This window comes from Argentina silus (assembly GCF_951799395.1).
Source record: "Argentina silus genome assembly, chromosome: 14".
NCBI classification, from domain to species: domain Eukaryota; kingdom Metazoa; phylum Chordata; class Actinopteri; order Argentiniformes; family Argentinidae; genus Argentina; species Argentina silus.
The window spans coordinates 13,667,305-13,683,070 of record NC_139668.1 but is presented as its reverse complement, the minus strand read 5'-3'; the positions used below and the strand labels follow the sequence as shown (position 1 = coordinate 13,683,070).

The 15,766-nt window shown below is 41.9% G+C and overlaps 2 protein-coding genes across 2 annotated transcripts; one reads left to right on the top strand and one right to left on the bottom strand.

The window, feature by feature from the left end:
* Positions 1–39: 39 nt before the first annotated feature.
* Positions 40–6,824, bottom strand: LOC310814695 (multidrug and toxin extrusion protein 1-like; the record flags this gene model as incomplete). The annotated part of the gene is made up of 17 exons (XM_083684195.1): positions 40–336; positions 582–704; positions 1,083–1,177; positions 1,943–2,075; positions 2,278–2,347; positions 2,551–2,626; positions 2,860–2,968; positions 3,273–3,340; positions 3,537–3,650; positions 3,804–3,901; positions 4,142–4,239; positions 5,017–5,061; positions 5,275–5,317; positions 5,742–5,890; positions 6,014–6,082; positions 6,427–6,528; positions 6,810–6,824. 17 exons carry the CDS (start codon positions 6,822–6,824, stop codon positions 40–42), a joined length of 1,704 nt encoding a protein of 567 aa, XP_083540321.1.
* Positions 6,825–10,090: 3,266 nt separating this feature from the next.
* Positions 10,091–11,643, top strand: LOC310814694 (transmembrane and immunoglobulin domain-containing protein 1-like; the record flags this gene model as incomplete). Its single annotated transcript, XM_083684194.1, has 4 exons — positions 10,091–10,382; positions 10,640–10,924; positions 11,325–11,428; positions 11,632–11,643. 4 exons carry the CDS (start codon positions 10,091–10,093, stop codon positions 11,641–11,643), a joined length of 693 nt encoding a protein of 230 aa, XP_083540320.1.
* Between the last annotated feature and the right edge of the window lie 4,123 nt (positions 11,644–15,766).

The following is a 15,766-nucleotide window of genomic DNA, read 5'->3' as shown; positions in this document are numbered from 1 at the left end:
ACTGTATATGACTTATTGTTGTTAACCTGGGTCTTTCTCTCAGATGAGTAGAGTGGATTGGACCGGTTCAGGGGGGTAACTGGTGTTGGTCCAGTCCACAGTGAGATTGCCTTCTGAGAGTGTATGGGCCTCTGGTGGCAGCACGAGGAGATGGACACTTGTCCCCACAGCCAGAATGACCATGGCAGCCAGCGCAGTGAGGCCTCTCCTTAGGATCAACTGGGTGGTGGAGAGCAGTTTTCTGGGACTCCCTTCCCACTCTCCCTCCTCCGTTCCACTGCTACCCCCCAGGTCCTCCTGGACCTCAGCACTCACAGACATATCGCCATTAACTGTCTGGATGTGAGAGGAAATAGAAACTGTGTTATAACAACTGCTGCATTATAAATGATCACAACTCCAGCTGTATTGACAAAGTGTGGGAAAAGCTTAAATACTGTTAACTCTTGAATTGTAACAAAAAACATATTCAATGTTTTACTATATTATGAGAGCAGCCACTGACAGAACTAGAGTTTGTTGAACATTGCATGTATAATACAAATCGTATCATATGAAACGGACAACTGAAGTCAACTCACTCTTCCATTGGTCAGTGCATGGTCAGAAGCACCTATTGTCTCCTGGGTCAGGTGACCATCCACAGGTTCCAAGAGGTCTACTGTCCTCCTCATGTGTTTGGTCTTCCTAGCCCGCTTCACAGCCTGGGGCGCCAACACATACAATGTAGGAACTCAATGCGGTGTTAGACATTCACCCCAGATGTGAAAAAGGGGTTCAAAAAGGGTTCTTTCTGCTTTAGGGTACCAGTGTGATGCATCTGTGAAATGGATGCATCCCTCTCTATGGAAAGGGTTCTACATGGAACCAAAACAGGCTCCAATTGGAATTATACAAGGGTTCTCCTTCAGGGACAAGAATAACTGTCTTTAGTTCTAGGTAGACCTTTAGGTAGATCTGTTCGCTCAGATGCATCACAACTGATACAATAAAGATAGAACACACCGTCAGACTTTCTATCAGCTCAGTGAGCCCCTGTATGTCCCAGATAGGGACATTGAAAAGCCACTGGAGTACTGTACCTCCTCTGTAATTCTCTCCCAGTTGAGCTTGAAGATGACTATGACGAAGAAGCTTGATTGTAAACAGACACTGATGAATAGGCCCAACCAAAACCCTGTGGGAGGGAGAGAGGAGAGGGGTCTGTTTAAAATCAACCTCTAGCCCCTACACCCTAGACATTTGTGTCAATCTGATAGGTGAATTGGATAGGTATAAGCATGGCAGGTTCCACTTTGTCTATCAGAGAGCAGGGTGGAGCGACTACAATCTTGCTTATCCATGTACCTTTCCAATACTATCAGATCTACGCAAGTATACAAAGAGAAGGGGCTACGGTAGGGGTTGTTTTTGGACATAACCCTGGTTTGTTCGCCCTTGATTAAGGCTTGATTGCTAGTGAGAGCAAAACCTTGATTGGACTGACTTGTAACAACGGTGTCACTCTTAAAAAGAAAGGGTTCTCCGGCTTGTGGCAGCTTGTGAAAGCCCACTCCTTTCCACAGAGAGCGTTCTACATAGCACCAAAAGGGTTCTTTCAAAGGGTTTTCCTACAGAGAGCAGAAGTAACTGTTTTCGGTTCTAGGTAGACCCTTTGGTAACACTACTTACTTAGAGCATGCAGCTATTTGTTCACAGTTAATTATGATTATATATATTAGAATTATGATTACATCTAGATTATATAATGTCTTATATTATCTCATGATGATCCAAGCTATTATCAGCCATTTTCTGTTGAAAAGAAATGACATATTATGATATATTATGATGAAGGCATAAGGTACCAAAAAGTGTTATATGCGTATGTGCCTCATAGAAAGTGTTATTAATCAAAAGCAAGGATTTTATTCAATTGTATATCCAGAAAAAAGGACCTTACCTAAAACTCTAAGCTTCGCTGCAAACATCAAAGAAATGCCCAGTGGAAGGCCCACACAGTAGTATCCAATGAGATTAGCCACAGCTGCTATCTTCTGTGTCCCTGAACCCAGGAGGATACCCATGCACACACACTGAGAGAGAGAGAGAGAGAGAGAGAGAGAGAGAGAGAGAGAGAGAAATCTCTGATTACGTGTCAGACACGAAAACATGCTGTTGGCTGCAACAGCATTTACTGTTTGAATCTACTGTGGTATAGAAAGATGAAGACAAGTCGATATATTGTTAATATACAGTAGTATACCAAATGACACAGCACATAGCTGCATAACTTACCACTTGTCCATCAAAGAATTGAAGGACACAGTACACATTCATAATTTGAGAGACCAGACCTATTATCTTCCTGAAATTAAAAAAAAAAAGTGTTATTCATATGGCCAAGTCAAGTTGCCAATGTGTGCCTGTCAATTCCAACTATTGAGTCATCAAGTTATCACATAACTATATGCACTGATTTAAATCATCGCATTAATTATTCTATATCACATACTACTGTAGTTCTACACCTACACCATAGTTCACATGCAGTAATAATTCTGTACTCACTGGTCAGAGGTGAAGATGTAACCGATCACTGTTTTAGTAGAGGCCAGTACAAGCCCCTGAACTACTGCCATTAAACCTAGAGCATGACATTGAGTTTCATGTGAACATAGCAAATAGCACTTTTTTAACATTGCAAATAGCACTTGACATATCTGTTGTGCTCAAAACATGACGTTCCATGAGATGAGTGTTTTTTTAGAACATGATTTTAAGGCCGTTTACAAAGTCTCAGGTGACCACTAAAAACATAAACGATGGAGTCATCGGTCCTCGCTTATGATGCTGTCAAACCGTTGCTCTGTAACTGACCTGTCAGGGTGAGAGACACCTTGCTGGTGAGGACTGCTCCGGCGGTATCTCCTGCCCCCAGGGCATTCCCGACACGGACACAAGTTGCTGCTTGTAAGCCCAGGGGGAACTATGGATGTACAGTATACGGATGCACACTGTTAATTACAGCAGCTAATTGATCGGCTTTTTTGGTGCTTCAAAACACTTTCTTTTACGATGCAGACAGCATGCAATGTCACCGTGTATGATCCAACCATGTACTGTATTATTTGACCTCAGGTGTAACTTTGATCTGAAGTTTACTGTAGTGCACATTCACAATGCACATTCCCGTTATATTTCAACCTGCTTGGCTTAGGGATGAGTGAGGCATTTGGTCAGGGAAAGTGAATGAGTGTTCAAGTGGGGGTTTACTGAAGTGCATGCAATACCATATAGTTTATGAAAGCCAGCATTATGACGATGTGTTGAGCTGCCAGGTCAGATTCACTAAGCATTCCTGGGAAATAGAGAGGGAGACACAATTATGGTCCAGTCTCAAAGCATGTTGTTAAACCGAACTCCTAGACCTTGAGATTTAACTGTAGATTCATGCATGCTTCAGAGATGAGTGTTATGTATTTGTTTGGGATTGTTTTCGGATTCTATTTCTATGCTTGTCAGTGCTTATCTAAGCGCTGAAATGTTTAGGCTACCTGCAAGGAAGCCCCCAGCCTCATATATCCACCACTCAAAACATATCATCATTGCACTGGGAATGGCCAGTTTCATGTAGGAGCCCCACTCCTGTAGTGCTTCTGTAGTCCAGCCTGTAGGGGGAGACAGAGGCCTTCTCATATCAACGGGTCACGATTAAGATTTAAACCAGAGCTATGCTCATTAGGCAAAAACAATAGAAAATCACCAATAGAAACTACAGTACCACAAGAACAGAATAAACCTTTGACTCTCTGTTACTGTACCTCCCCATGTCTTTACATGCAGCTTCTTCCACCAAATATAAGCAAATAAAAAAACACAAATGTAGAGCTGAGAGAGGGTGTTGGCTGCTGCAGACCCTCTACAGAAAACACACACAAAGGAAAACATGCACACACACACACACACAAAGGAAAACATGCACACACACACACACACACACACACACACACACACACACACACACACACACACACACACACACACACACACACACACACACACACACACACACACACACACCATGAAATAATTTTGAATCATTTAATGTAATTTACTCACTGTTAAGAATGTAAATGTGTCAAATTTTGAGAACACCTACTCAACTCCCAGATCCATCCAGAAGAGCAGGATGTAGTTTGTCAGCACATTGGCAATGTTTGCCAGGGCTGATGTGTACATCTGAGGCAGTATTATACCCTAAGCACAAAAACACCAAGGAGTGTGTGAGTTGAGTGTCACCTAGAATTGTTTACTGCTTGAGTAAAGCATCTCATATACAGTGCCCTGCGTAAGTAATGGGACAGCGAAGCATTTTCTCTTATTTTGGCTCTACATTAGAGATTAGGTTTCAGCTTTTATCTGATGGTTTTTGTGTCCATATTGGTTTCACCATTCAGACATTACGACACTTAGAATGCAGTTCTCCTATTTTAGGGTACCCAAAAGTAATGGGACATTTAGCTTGACAGGTGTTTCTGGTAAGTCAGGTGTGTTGCGTCACATCATTTGGGCAGGTATAAGAGAGCTGTCAATGTCTAATATTGATTCTAGGCTTTGCATTTGCCTTTGGAGTTTGCTATTGATGTCTGTTAACATGAGGACAAAAGAGAAAGTCAAGGAAGCAATTTTTAGGCTAAAACATCAGAAAAAAAAAATCCAAAACATAGCCAAAACCTTAGGCTTCCCAAAATCAACACTTTGGAACATCATTAAAATCATCAATAAAATTAACATTACTAATTTATTCGGGGGACAGTTAGTCACATTTCTATGATTAACAGAATTTACAATGAAGTTGCAAAATAACCAAGATAAAGAGGTGTCTTGGTGTATCAACTGAAGTGAAGGTATGTGGTTGATCAGAGATTTGATTTTAGAGTTAACTATTCCTTTAACTGAACAAGACACAAGAGGTTGGGGTGAACTGTGTAGAACAAATCCAACTCATTTGTAACCCCCGGCAGCACAATGTACCTGGTTCTGAAGATAAGACACCTGAAGCTGATGCAAAAACAACGCCTGAAAGAAAGACAAGAGTCAACAAGAGTCAACAAGAGGGGGCTGGGAGAGAGAGACATGTTGAGTGAGAAAACAGCAAATATGAGTGTCACTTCTCTACTGTTAGAAGTGGATTCATGTAACTCTAGCGTGGATAAACTACAGCCACTCAAAATTAGCTTATGAATTATTGTATCATTGGGAAAAGGTGTGAGAGAAAACAGATTAACTCACAGGTACGGCAGGTAGGTAGGCGAAGATATACAGCTGTGCTATTCTGGAATACAAAGCATGTACTGATTGTCGAATCAATGTCACACACACTACTTATATTTCTTCAGGCTATACACACACGCATACTGTTCAACTCCAAAATATCACAGGTATCCTACAGTATCACAACTCAGTTGTCTGTAAAAACAGTAACTGTAGTCTAATCTGTAGATCTCATCGGTTAGTTAAATTGGCTATAAAAACGTTGGCAGTCATCGAATGACCAGGGGCAAGCTTTGAGCTCAGTCAGTGTTGTTGCAGCAGCTAGGAGGACGATGAGTTCTGTTCAAACCAATTAACAGACAAACAAGCACATTATCTTCATCCACATACAGGAGCACAGGTTAATTTGTAGTTTGTATCTGTGTTGTGTTTCAGACTCCAGTCGTCCAGTATGAGACAGACTGTGTTGTTGTTGTTGTTGTTACCTGACCACCTCTGGATTCTGGCCCAGGGCAAGCAGGATGGACTGGGTGTTGATGAGTATGGCCCAGCAAGGCAGACAGAAGAGGAGCAGGATGAGGACACTCCTCTGGAGGACCACTCCCACACGCAGCAGGTTCTTACCTCCAAACGTCTGCTCACCAGCAGCCGCAGCACATGAACAAACACAAAAACAGCAGAAATGATTTCCATTTCGAACTTTAAAATACATTTTGAAGCACTGCACGTTTCTTACAACCTAAATACGTTTTCGTACCTGGGATACCAAAGTGTCACATGCCAGGGAAAGACCAGTTCCTGTTGCTGCAGTTGTAACATTGATTGTCTGAAAGAGACATGAAATACATTCACAACACATCAAAGACACTTGCGTTCAACACAAAATGACTCAACATCAAATGTTTTTCTAATTAGAACTGATTGCATCATTGCCATGCCCTTCCAAGAGATTCTTAAGAAAGGGAACACCAAAAGCCACAGGGACCTTGGCTGACAATGTCATCTTTCCTTTCTCCCTCTCACACCATCTGAGCCTCTCCAGAGAATCATCCATTTCCTTATCTTAGTGCAGAGACCACAGAAGAGCACAACACATACTGTACATATAGGACTGACATACAGACAGATACAGTAGACAGAAAAGAAAAGGAGGCAGACTGGCAGACTCACCGCACTGGCCAGGCCATAGCCAGCCAACACAACATTCCCCAGACGACCACAGAACATTGTTATGACAAATGGGAGCAGGAAATGTAGGATTCGAGACAGCAGCTACGGGAAGATAAAACATATACAACAGTACTACTAAGTCAACAAATGTGAAATATACACCGGTTGTAATGCATTTTAATAGTCCTCATAGTATGCTTTGACAAGACCATGGAGCTATTGTTACATTGTGCACAATGCTCACTATTTTACACCCCTATAAAGTATAAAGTGAGTATAGAGTACCTAACCCAGACACTAGAGCTGTCTGCTTCCAGAGACCAGACACAACCAGACACATCAGGGAAGGTACTGGAGAAATGAGTATCAGCCTTAGTCCTTACCAGGGGTCCTGTCATCTTGACAATGTGGTATAGTTCCTCTTGGTGCGCCAGGGGCACCTTGCGCCTCACCCAATGGCAGCAGAACAGCCTGGCACTGGGATTGGCTTCCTCCGCCATGGCCTGTGGATTGGGAGAAGGACGGTGCCCAGATGATACTAGTGTCGACCCTGAGTCTTCCATACCATACTATGTCTCCTTCTCAGTGATGTAACTGTTGACACCTCTACTGTCAGTGGCAGTCTGCTCTTCTGCTGTGTGAGCAACAGTCATCTTCAGGTCACATATTACATAATGTCTCACCACTACCAAAAAGCTTATTCATTACATTGACAGTGTGTAAGGGGTTTCAAGGGCCTTGTTGCACAATGGATTGTATAAACCCAATGGCATTCAGTAGCATTGTGAACATTCACAGAGAAAGACCAATTGCAAGAGCCATAATTATGAGACACAGATGTATTTATGTAAAATAAATAAATTGTAATCACAAGTGTATTTGTCACTAACCCTATTACATAACTATTACATATTACATTGACTCTACAGAAGAGGGGTGCTGTTGAGTGAATCATCATAGAGACACCAAGGCCGGCGGTGGCTATGGGCAGGGGTGGGCTGAGCCCACTCGATCAAAAGTTACGATTCTTTTTTTTTTTTTTTTTTTAATTGTTGATATTCCGGGGGCGTGTTTGGATGTTTAATCTCATATTTGTATTGACTGTAGGTCCACTTCCTATCTCCTATCTATTTAGCGCTGCCCATAGCCACCGCCGGCCTTGCTACAGCCCACCCCCCACCCCACCCCCCGCGCCGGACCTGAGAGACACATTGTACAGACACATTGAGTAACAGAAAGGCGCAGATAACATTAACCCCATCCAGGGTAGAGGGCAGCACCACTGTAAATACCAAGAGGGCTTAATGCTTTATCTAAAACCACATGGCACCATAACCTGTGGCCACAATAGCTTACCTACAGTCAATGAGGTAATGAGCAACACTGATACATGGTATTGTAGATACAGAAACTACATACAAAATATGTATGTAGCGTGTAGCTTCTCTTGTCCTTATCTTGAATCTGTCATAATCGATGTATCCTTAACAAATCTCCCCCAGCGAGGCAGTGACACAGACACAGAGGCAGCGAAAGGGATTGTGCAAATCTGAATAAATGCTATAAAACGGTTGTAGTCATATTGTAGCTAACATAACAGGCCGACAGGAATCAGTTTGTGAGAGAATGCAATAAAACCTTATTGGCAGCGCATAAAACCAGTCAGGCACCTTATGCCCTATTCAGTGGGATAGGCTTAATCCTTTGATTATTGTACAAGGACTTGGAATACTGTAGCTGGATATTTGAGGGGGCAGTTGCCGGAATAACAAAACATAACAAAAAGGTTTGTACTATCATTTTCTTGATACTATAAGCTGAATGTATTGCAATAGAGTAGAAACTATAGAGTTTTTAAAACAAACATTGAATTTGTAGAATATTCGTCATTCTTTTTCTTCACCCTCCTTTTGTATTTTATTGACAGATTTTTCATACAGTGGGAATGGTAGAGGGAGATAGATGAGGAAGAGGCAAAACTGACGATCTTACCCTGGTCTCAGGGGTCGCAATCATGTCCGCGAGGCCAAACTCCAGTGCGAATTTGTGGAATATTCAGTAGTAACGTAACACCTTTCCATGACAAACAGTTGTTTCCTTTTCCAAGATGGAAGAAGCAAACAGTCGCCTTTAATGATTAGAATAAAATGCCTTCGGTCCGGGAGCAGGATAAATAGTTTTGTTTTAGTTTTTCCGATCATAACAGTGAACAGAAAAGGTCCCTCTGACTTGAGTCTGTTGTGTTTTCTTTTTCCATTTCTTTTGTAGTGACCAAATTAAAAATCGATAGCCTTTGGGGAAGAGTGTGCTTTTGTTTACAATCATAATGCTTTCTCAATACTTTTCACAGATTCTCCCTCTTATGTGTCTCTCCCATTCCACAGGAGATGACATCGGAGAGTTAAATAGGATAATGCTGAATGATAGATGGTAGAGGTCTGGGTTCTTCAGATTTTAGCCCATCAGTTGATTTTTTTTTGTTGAAAGCCACTGAGGCAGTTCCTCTTCACTGTGACAATTCCTGGCCCCTTTTAGACTTTAGTCAGTCAGTCAGTCAGTCAGTCAGTCAGTCAGTCAGTCAGTCAGTCAGTCAGTCAGTCAGTCAGTCTGTCTGTCTGTCTGTCTGTCTGTCTGTCTGTCTGTCTGTCTGTCTGTCTGTCACACACACACACACACACACACACACACACACACACACACACACACACACACACACACACACACACACACACACAGACAGACAGACACACACACAGACACACACACACACAAACACAATTTGGCTAAATCAATCAGGCTTTTCGTCTGGCCACAGCAGACATCATGTGACTTGTCACGAGTGATTTGTATCCGTCACTTGTTGTTTGCCATCTTTGTGTTGTTTACAGGCTCTGAGGGCACTTCATTACCCAGCTTATGTCTTTCTATTTTTCCCTCCGTCTCTCTCCCCTCTCTCTGTTTCTCTCCCCTCTCTCTGTCTCTCTCCCCTCTCTCCGTCTCTCTCCCCTCTCTCTGTCTCTCTCCCCTCTCTCTGTCTCTCTCCCCTCTCTCTTTCTCTCCCACTCACTTACAATTTCATCCTTTTTTGCAAAAAAACTTTTCTCTCAGTCTTTGTTAACAGATATGGAGGATATTCGGCAGGTATCACATGTCGTTGCATTCCACTCTGTTTCAGGCCCTCAGGATGAATATAGACTCACTGTTGAGGGCCCTTCACCCTCTTCTCATCCTCAGCTGTGTGTGTCAGCAAGCAGGTAAATAAAGAGCAGCACTCCTTACAGCACATTGAAACAGCTCACTACCAGTATATGTCTACCTCTCCACCATGGAGGCTACTAATTTTCAGCACAAATATATATACAGGTATAATTTACTCTGTGATTGTGTACTGAATAAGCCCAGTGCAGTACAACACAGTGCTACATGTAAACAGGGAACACTTAGAGGTGAAATACAGAACAGAAGAACAGAAGCCTCGGAGTATTGTCAACATCAGACATCCAACATGACTATGTCAGTTCCATTGAACCATAATGCTTTTCACTGAAACGTTTTCAGATGACCTGCCATAACCAATTTACAAACATCTATGTCATCAAGTGTAATTTGTCTAGAATTGTGATACACCTAATCCTATCATTCCTCTGTCTTGGCTGCAGTGGGGATGAGGGTGCGGGTGAGTCCTGCAGGGGAGGGGAGCAGTCCGGAGGGGGGCTTTGTACACACACAGCTGGAGGGGACGGTGTCTCTGAGCTGTGAGGTGGAGGGGGGGCAGACAGAGGAGGAGCTGCAGTGGACCCGGGAGGGGGCGCTGGTGAACCTGGGACAGGGGAACAGGCTGAATGTCAGCAGGCTGTGTGTGCAGAACATGTCCAAAGATGACCACCTGGTTACCTTCACCTGCCTGCTGAAGAGGGACCCCGACGTCAAGGCCTCTGTGATGCTGAATGTCCACTGTGAGTACTCAAGTATTTGCCCCTTTAATATGGCCTTTCCACTTGATTAAACAAGGTGTCTGTCATGCTCTTCAATCTAAAGAGGGCTTTACATGGCAACAAAAACGGTGTTGCATGGCACAAAAAAGGGTTCTTTAAAGGGTTTAAAGGGTTCTTTAAAGGGTTCTCCTACAGAGACAAGAATTATAATGCATTACAACTGTGTACTTAAGTAAAGTTTTACTGGATATGCCTTTCCTTCCCTGCTATTCCTCCAGTCCCCCCAGTGCTGTCTGGCACAGACGAGGTAACAGTAGAGGAATTCAGTGAGGTGAAGCTGTCCTGTGATGTCCATGCCAACCCTGCCGTGAGCGTGGTCTGGACGAGGAATGGGGAGAACCTGGACCTGGTGGGAAGTGGGTATACGCTGTACCAGGACGGCAGGGAAGCCCGGGTCACCATCGCCAAGGCGCTGAGGGACGTCCACCCAGGCCTCTACAGCTGTGTGACAAACTCCACGGAATATGGGCAGAGCACCAAGTCCTTCCAGCTCACTGTAGAAGGTCAGAGCTGGTATTCAGAGCAGGGTTGGGGTCAATTTGAGGAAGTGGTTTGAATGTACAGGATTTTATGTAAATATCTTCTAATATTCCGTTTTTTTTTAGAAACTAAAAATAAATGCCCTGTAACAAATCAGGGCCCCCACAATTTTTATTATTAATAAATAAGAATTTAAATATTATTGTGATTCCCACCCTAAAGATTTCAAATAATCCATGCAACCAAGGAGCAGATGGCACCTTAACAGGTGCTTCAGTTGAAGAGGTAGCTTATATAATGTATAAGAAGTTGTGTTGTTGTATTCCAAAGTCAACCCAAAGTTAAAGGTTAATCCAGTGAGTTCATGGCCCCCATCCGAACTGTCCAATGTTATCTTACCTGCAATCTCTCACTTCATTGCAGAGATGGTGATGGGGATTCCCACCGCTCCAATCATTGCAGGCGTGGTAGTGATTCTGTGTACTGCTGTATTGGCTGTTGTCTCCAGGTGGAACAGGATTACACAGGTACTTATTATTCCTTTACCTTTTAATAATAAGTCATGTATTCTAATAAAGTACATGACTTGGTGTGTACATTCATTTCATATGATCATTTTCAGCTTCAATTCAATAGTTCCTATAATATATTAATAATAGTAATAGTATTAGTATAATACTATTATAGTATATAGTATAATTCAATAATACTCTTTTTGTGTCTTCCACAGTGCTGCAAGTAAGATAGGTTGTGTACAACCTGTGCTATAGCTACAGTTACAATAACACTGGAGCCAATTATTCTCTTTCCTGGTACTCTGCTGATAAGATGAATTCATTTGACATACCTAATTAAATAAAATAAAAATAACCTTCACAGTGTTTTGAGTTCTATTGGATTTTCAAGACAAAGGAAAAGGAGAAGGGGGAGTGTGTGAATGGAGGAACCAGAGGAGTTTTGTCTTCCTTGCCTATTGAAAGTTTCTAACCTTACTAGGCCTTTTAATTTCAGTGACTGGGAGCATGAATCAGCAACATTGGCTCGATCTGATTCCATAAAGTTACATATTGATGGAACTTCATGTAAAATATAGAGGGGAAACAGGAAAGGGCTCCTCCCATAACTATCCCATTCAGTTCTAAGAAGAATAAAACCATTAAACCAGGTTAAATATTGATGCTTTTGGTCAAGGTCGGTCATGGATACTGTGAGCTCAGATCAGATTAAACCAATGCAAGCTGACAGGTGAATCCAAAGCCATTTATGATCAGTGGGAACCATTCGATAAATGACAGTGACAGTTTTGTGGCTTGAGTGTGCAACATTCTCTTCTTATAAGGTCATGCATTCAAATGCATTTCATGGCAATTGTTTTCCAGCCCTCAGCTTAAATAGCAGCAAAGAGTGGGAATTAATCATATTTTCAAAATATCCTGTTATAAAATCTTGTAATAATAAAAATAGGCAAGTAGTGTATAGTAGGGTAAGAAATAAATATTTCATAAATGTGTATGCATTTCGTCATGTATGACTTAAACGTACCAGTCAACAAAAGTGTTATTTAAAGCTGTACTTTACTCCAAATCCAAATTGTTCTTGCATTAGTCCACTCTAGGTACATTCTCCAAAAACCGTGGTGCTAAATGTCCAAGTTTTGAAGATATCTTGCTTATACCCAGTGGTGGCTCATCACTGTAGGCATGTAAGCCACAGCCTTACTGTACCAATCTGTTGCTGTCAAAATATTTCTTTTTCGTTTAGCTAATATAAAAACATGATAATAATAATCAATACTATATCTCTCTCAGAGGCACACTAGAAGTGGTGCTGGCAGGCGGCATTGAGTTGAGCAACTTGAGCAACTGCTTTTAACTGGTATGTTACTATGGCAACAACTTGTTTGGTAAGGCACCCAGCTGGGGTGCCTTATGTGGAAGCAGCACAGAGAATACAGCATGCATATGTACAGGTTCATGATATCACAGTATCATGCACATGTTGCCAAAAAAACTGATAGCTCTCAGCCATTGAGAGATTCAATCGAGAGATTCAAGTTTGAAAGCTTGAAAGATGTCCTGTTATCAAGGCGATCAGACAATTTCAATTGTTTTAATGCGCACAATGAAACCAATATCTACACAAATACCATCAAATAAAAGCTGAGAATCTCTACTTTAACCGTAAGCAGTAATTGTTTGATTTCAAATCCAAACTCTTGGAGTGTAGAACCAAAAGAAGACTAATGCTTCACTGTCCCATGACTTACGCAGGGCACTGTACTTCACTGTACAGGGCACTGTACTTCACTGTACAGGGCACTGTACTTCACTGTACAGGGCACTGTACTTCCAGAATTAATGGGGCCCTATGGAGCCCAAAATATGACAACTCAAAATCTAAGGAAGCAAAATATGTAACTAAAAGCTGTGTACTAATCAACTACTGTATGGCCACAATCAGGGCAAAACCAGGAAACATTTTAAAAAGGTGGAACATCCCTTTAAGACTACTGAAGTCTCTGCTCTGAGCCCATATAAACCGCAGCAGTGAATTTCCCAAGTTGGATTGTTACTGAGGAAACTCTATCTGGCCTTGCTGAGTTGAGTGAGTGTGTGTGTGTGTGTGTGTGTGTGTGTGTGTGTGTGTGTGTGTGTGTGTGTGTGTGTGTGTGTGTCCTCTCCCTCCCTCTCTCTTCCTCTCTACTCCTTTCTCTCTCTCTGGCTGCACTGGGCTGTTCATCTGGCCAGTGTTTTATACATTCCATTCTCATCTTCCTCATCTCCACTGTGGCACAGGATAAATTAAGCCCTGGTTCGGTATCCAGGAATAACAATCAGATTCAGCAGTGGGATGCTCAGAGGTTAGGTGTACCCAATATTGTGTTTGACTTTGGCAAAGCACAAAGAACAAACCAACTACTTGTTGCAGCGTGTCTCTTGATGTCCTTTGTGCTCTGATGCTTTATAGGCTACTGCACTTGTACTGGTAATCAAGTGCTAGAGAGACACACCAGCCAGGCCTTATTGAAGTTCATTTCTTTTCTTAATGGGACTGGAGTACTAGCAATGGTGTTCTACTTTAACTGGGTGACAGGTTAACCGTGAGCTGCAGTGATCAAACGCTCCAGTCTGTAAAATCGAAAAAAACCTCTTTGTTTTTTCCCCAAGAGTCCATTTGATAGAGAACTAAATGTTTGTTTGATTCCATGTCAGAAAGAGTACATGGGTCTTAGGGGGAAACTACCCGGATACCAGATATTGATCGAGCACAGCGACTTGGCAGCAAGACAAATGGCTGGAGAAAATAGGGAGGCATTATTTTCTAAAGACTTCCTCTGAGCAAACTTTTCTCCCCATCTATATTTCAAGGACAAATGATACATAACACCAAGGATGAGGACACTGAGGAGGAGAAAGAGGAGGAGGAGCAGGAGGGGGAGCAAGAGGAGGAGGAGGAGGACGTGGTGAGGTTGAGGAGTGAGAGTGGCAATTGGTTGCCTGGTTTTAACTCTCGTTCAGCATCCAGGTGTCACATCACAATGCAGGCAATCTACTAAGATTTCCAAATAGCTGTGGATTTGCATACTTTGCAAGTATTAAGTAAAGTCTGCACAAAGCCATATGATAATAAGCTAAGAGAGATGGGGTGGAGGGCTTAGGACTGATAGCTAGCTTAGTGCAGGAGGCTGAGCTGGAAGAGTTTTCAGTTCACGGCTCATCATCCAGATTAGGTCATGCTATCAAAGGTGATTTAGCTCTTCACTTCTGGATTCAGGTGGGTCTTTACCTGTACCTTACCAGTACTTTACCTGTGTCTGAAGAGAATGTATACTGACACAATACCATTGTGTTGTCAGGACATGATTGAGCCATTTCTAGAACTCTGCCTGTGCTATTTTTTTTATTATTATTATTGACGGGATAGTGAGAGATGGAGAAGTCCAATACAATTACAGTAAACAATATCATATAAACGTAATGTTTGTTATTTAAGTACATTTTTTGCAGCAGTACAATTCTGACCACATAGTTTCCCTCAAAATAGAATAGGCTAGTTGACACATCTTTACAGTATGTTATGATAAGCTTCACACTAGTAAATATCACTTATATTAAAATGTCAAATTAAGTAAAATATCTAATTGCAATATTTTGCCTTTCTAGACACAGGCCTAATAGCTGAAACAAAATCACTGTAAAGTGTTAGAACACATTTTTTTGAAAACATACTGACTACCATACATACATACATACATACATACATACAAGGTCCTATATTGATGAGAATGATCATTTCATTGCTTAGATGACATAGCCATTATATTGTACAAAATCAATGTTCAACCCATTCAAATGAAGATACAAATCACAAGTCAAAATCCATGTTTAACTATTCTAGCATGGCCTATGTACAGTATTCTACAGTATATCCCAGATCATTAGAGTTATGCTGTTGTGTTTTGGACTTTACAGGGATAAAGATACACAGACGTTTACATTCACATGTTATCAGTGAACCGACTGCACTGTAATTCATTTGGAAAGTTTTGCTACGGCCCACTGACCAGTTTTTGTGGTTCAATAAAAGAGGCAAGAAAATAATAACTCTGTCTCTAAGCCTCTGCTACCAGCACGCAGAGAGAATTTCTTCACAGGTTTTAAGCTTAACCTTGAGGCTTAAAGTCTCTGAGGCCTTCGCTCTTTCTAAGCAGTTATAAAAACTCCACCAATGCTTGGTAAGATACACTGCTTCAATTCAAACCATATGGAAATACAGTAGGACTGTTTTTAACAACAGGGTGTATTGAGCTGCAGTGAGACTATGTACTGTGGTTCATAAAGGACTGATCATAGGAGAACCAGCTG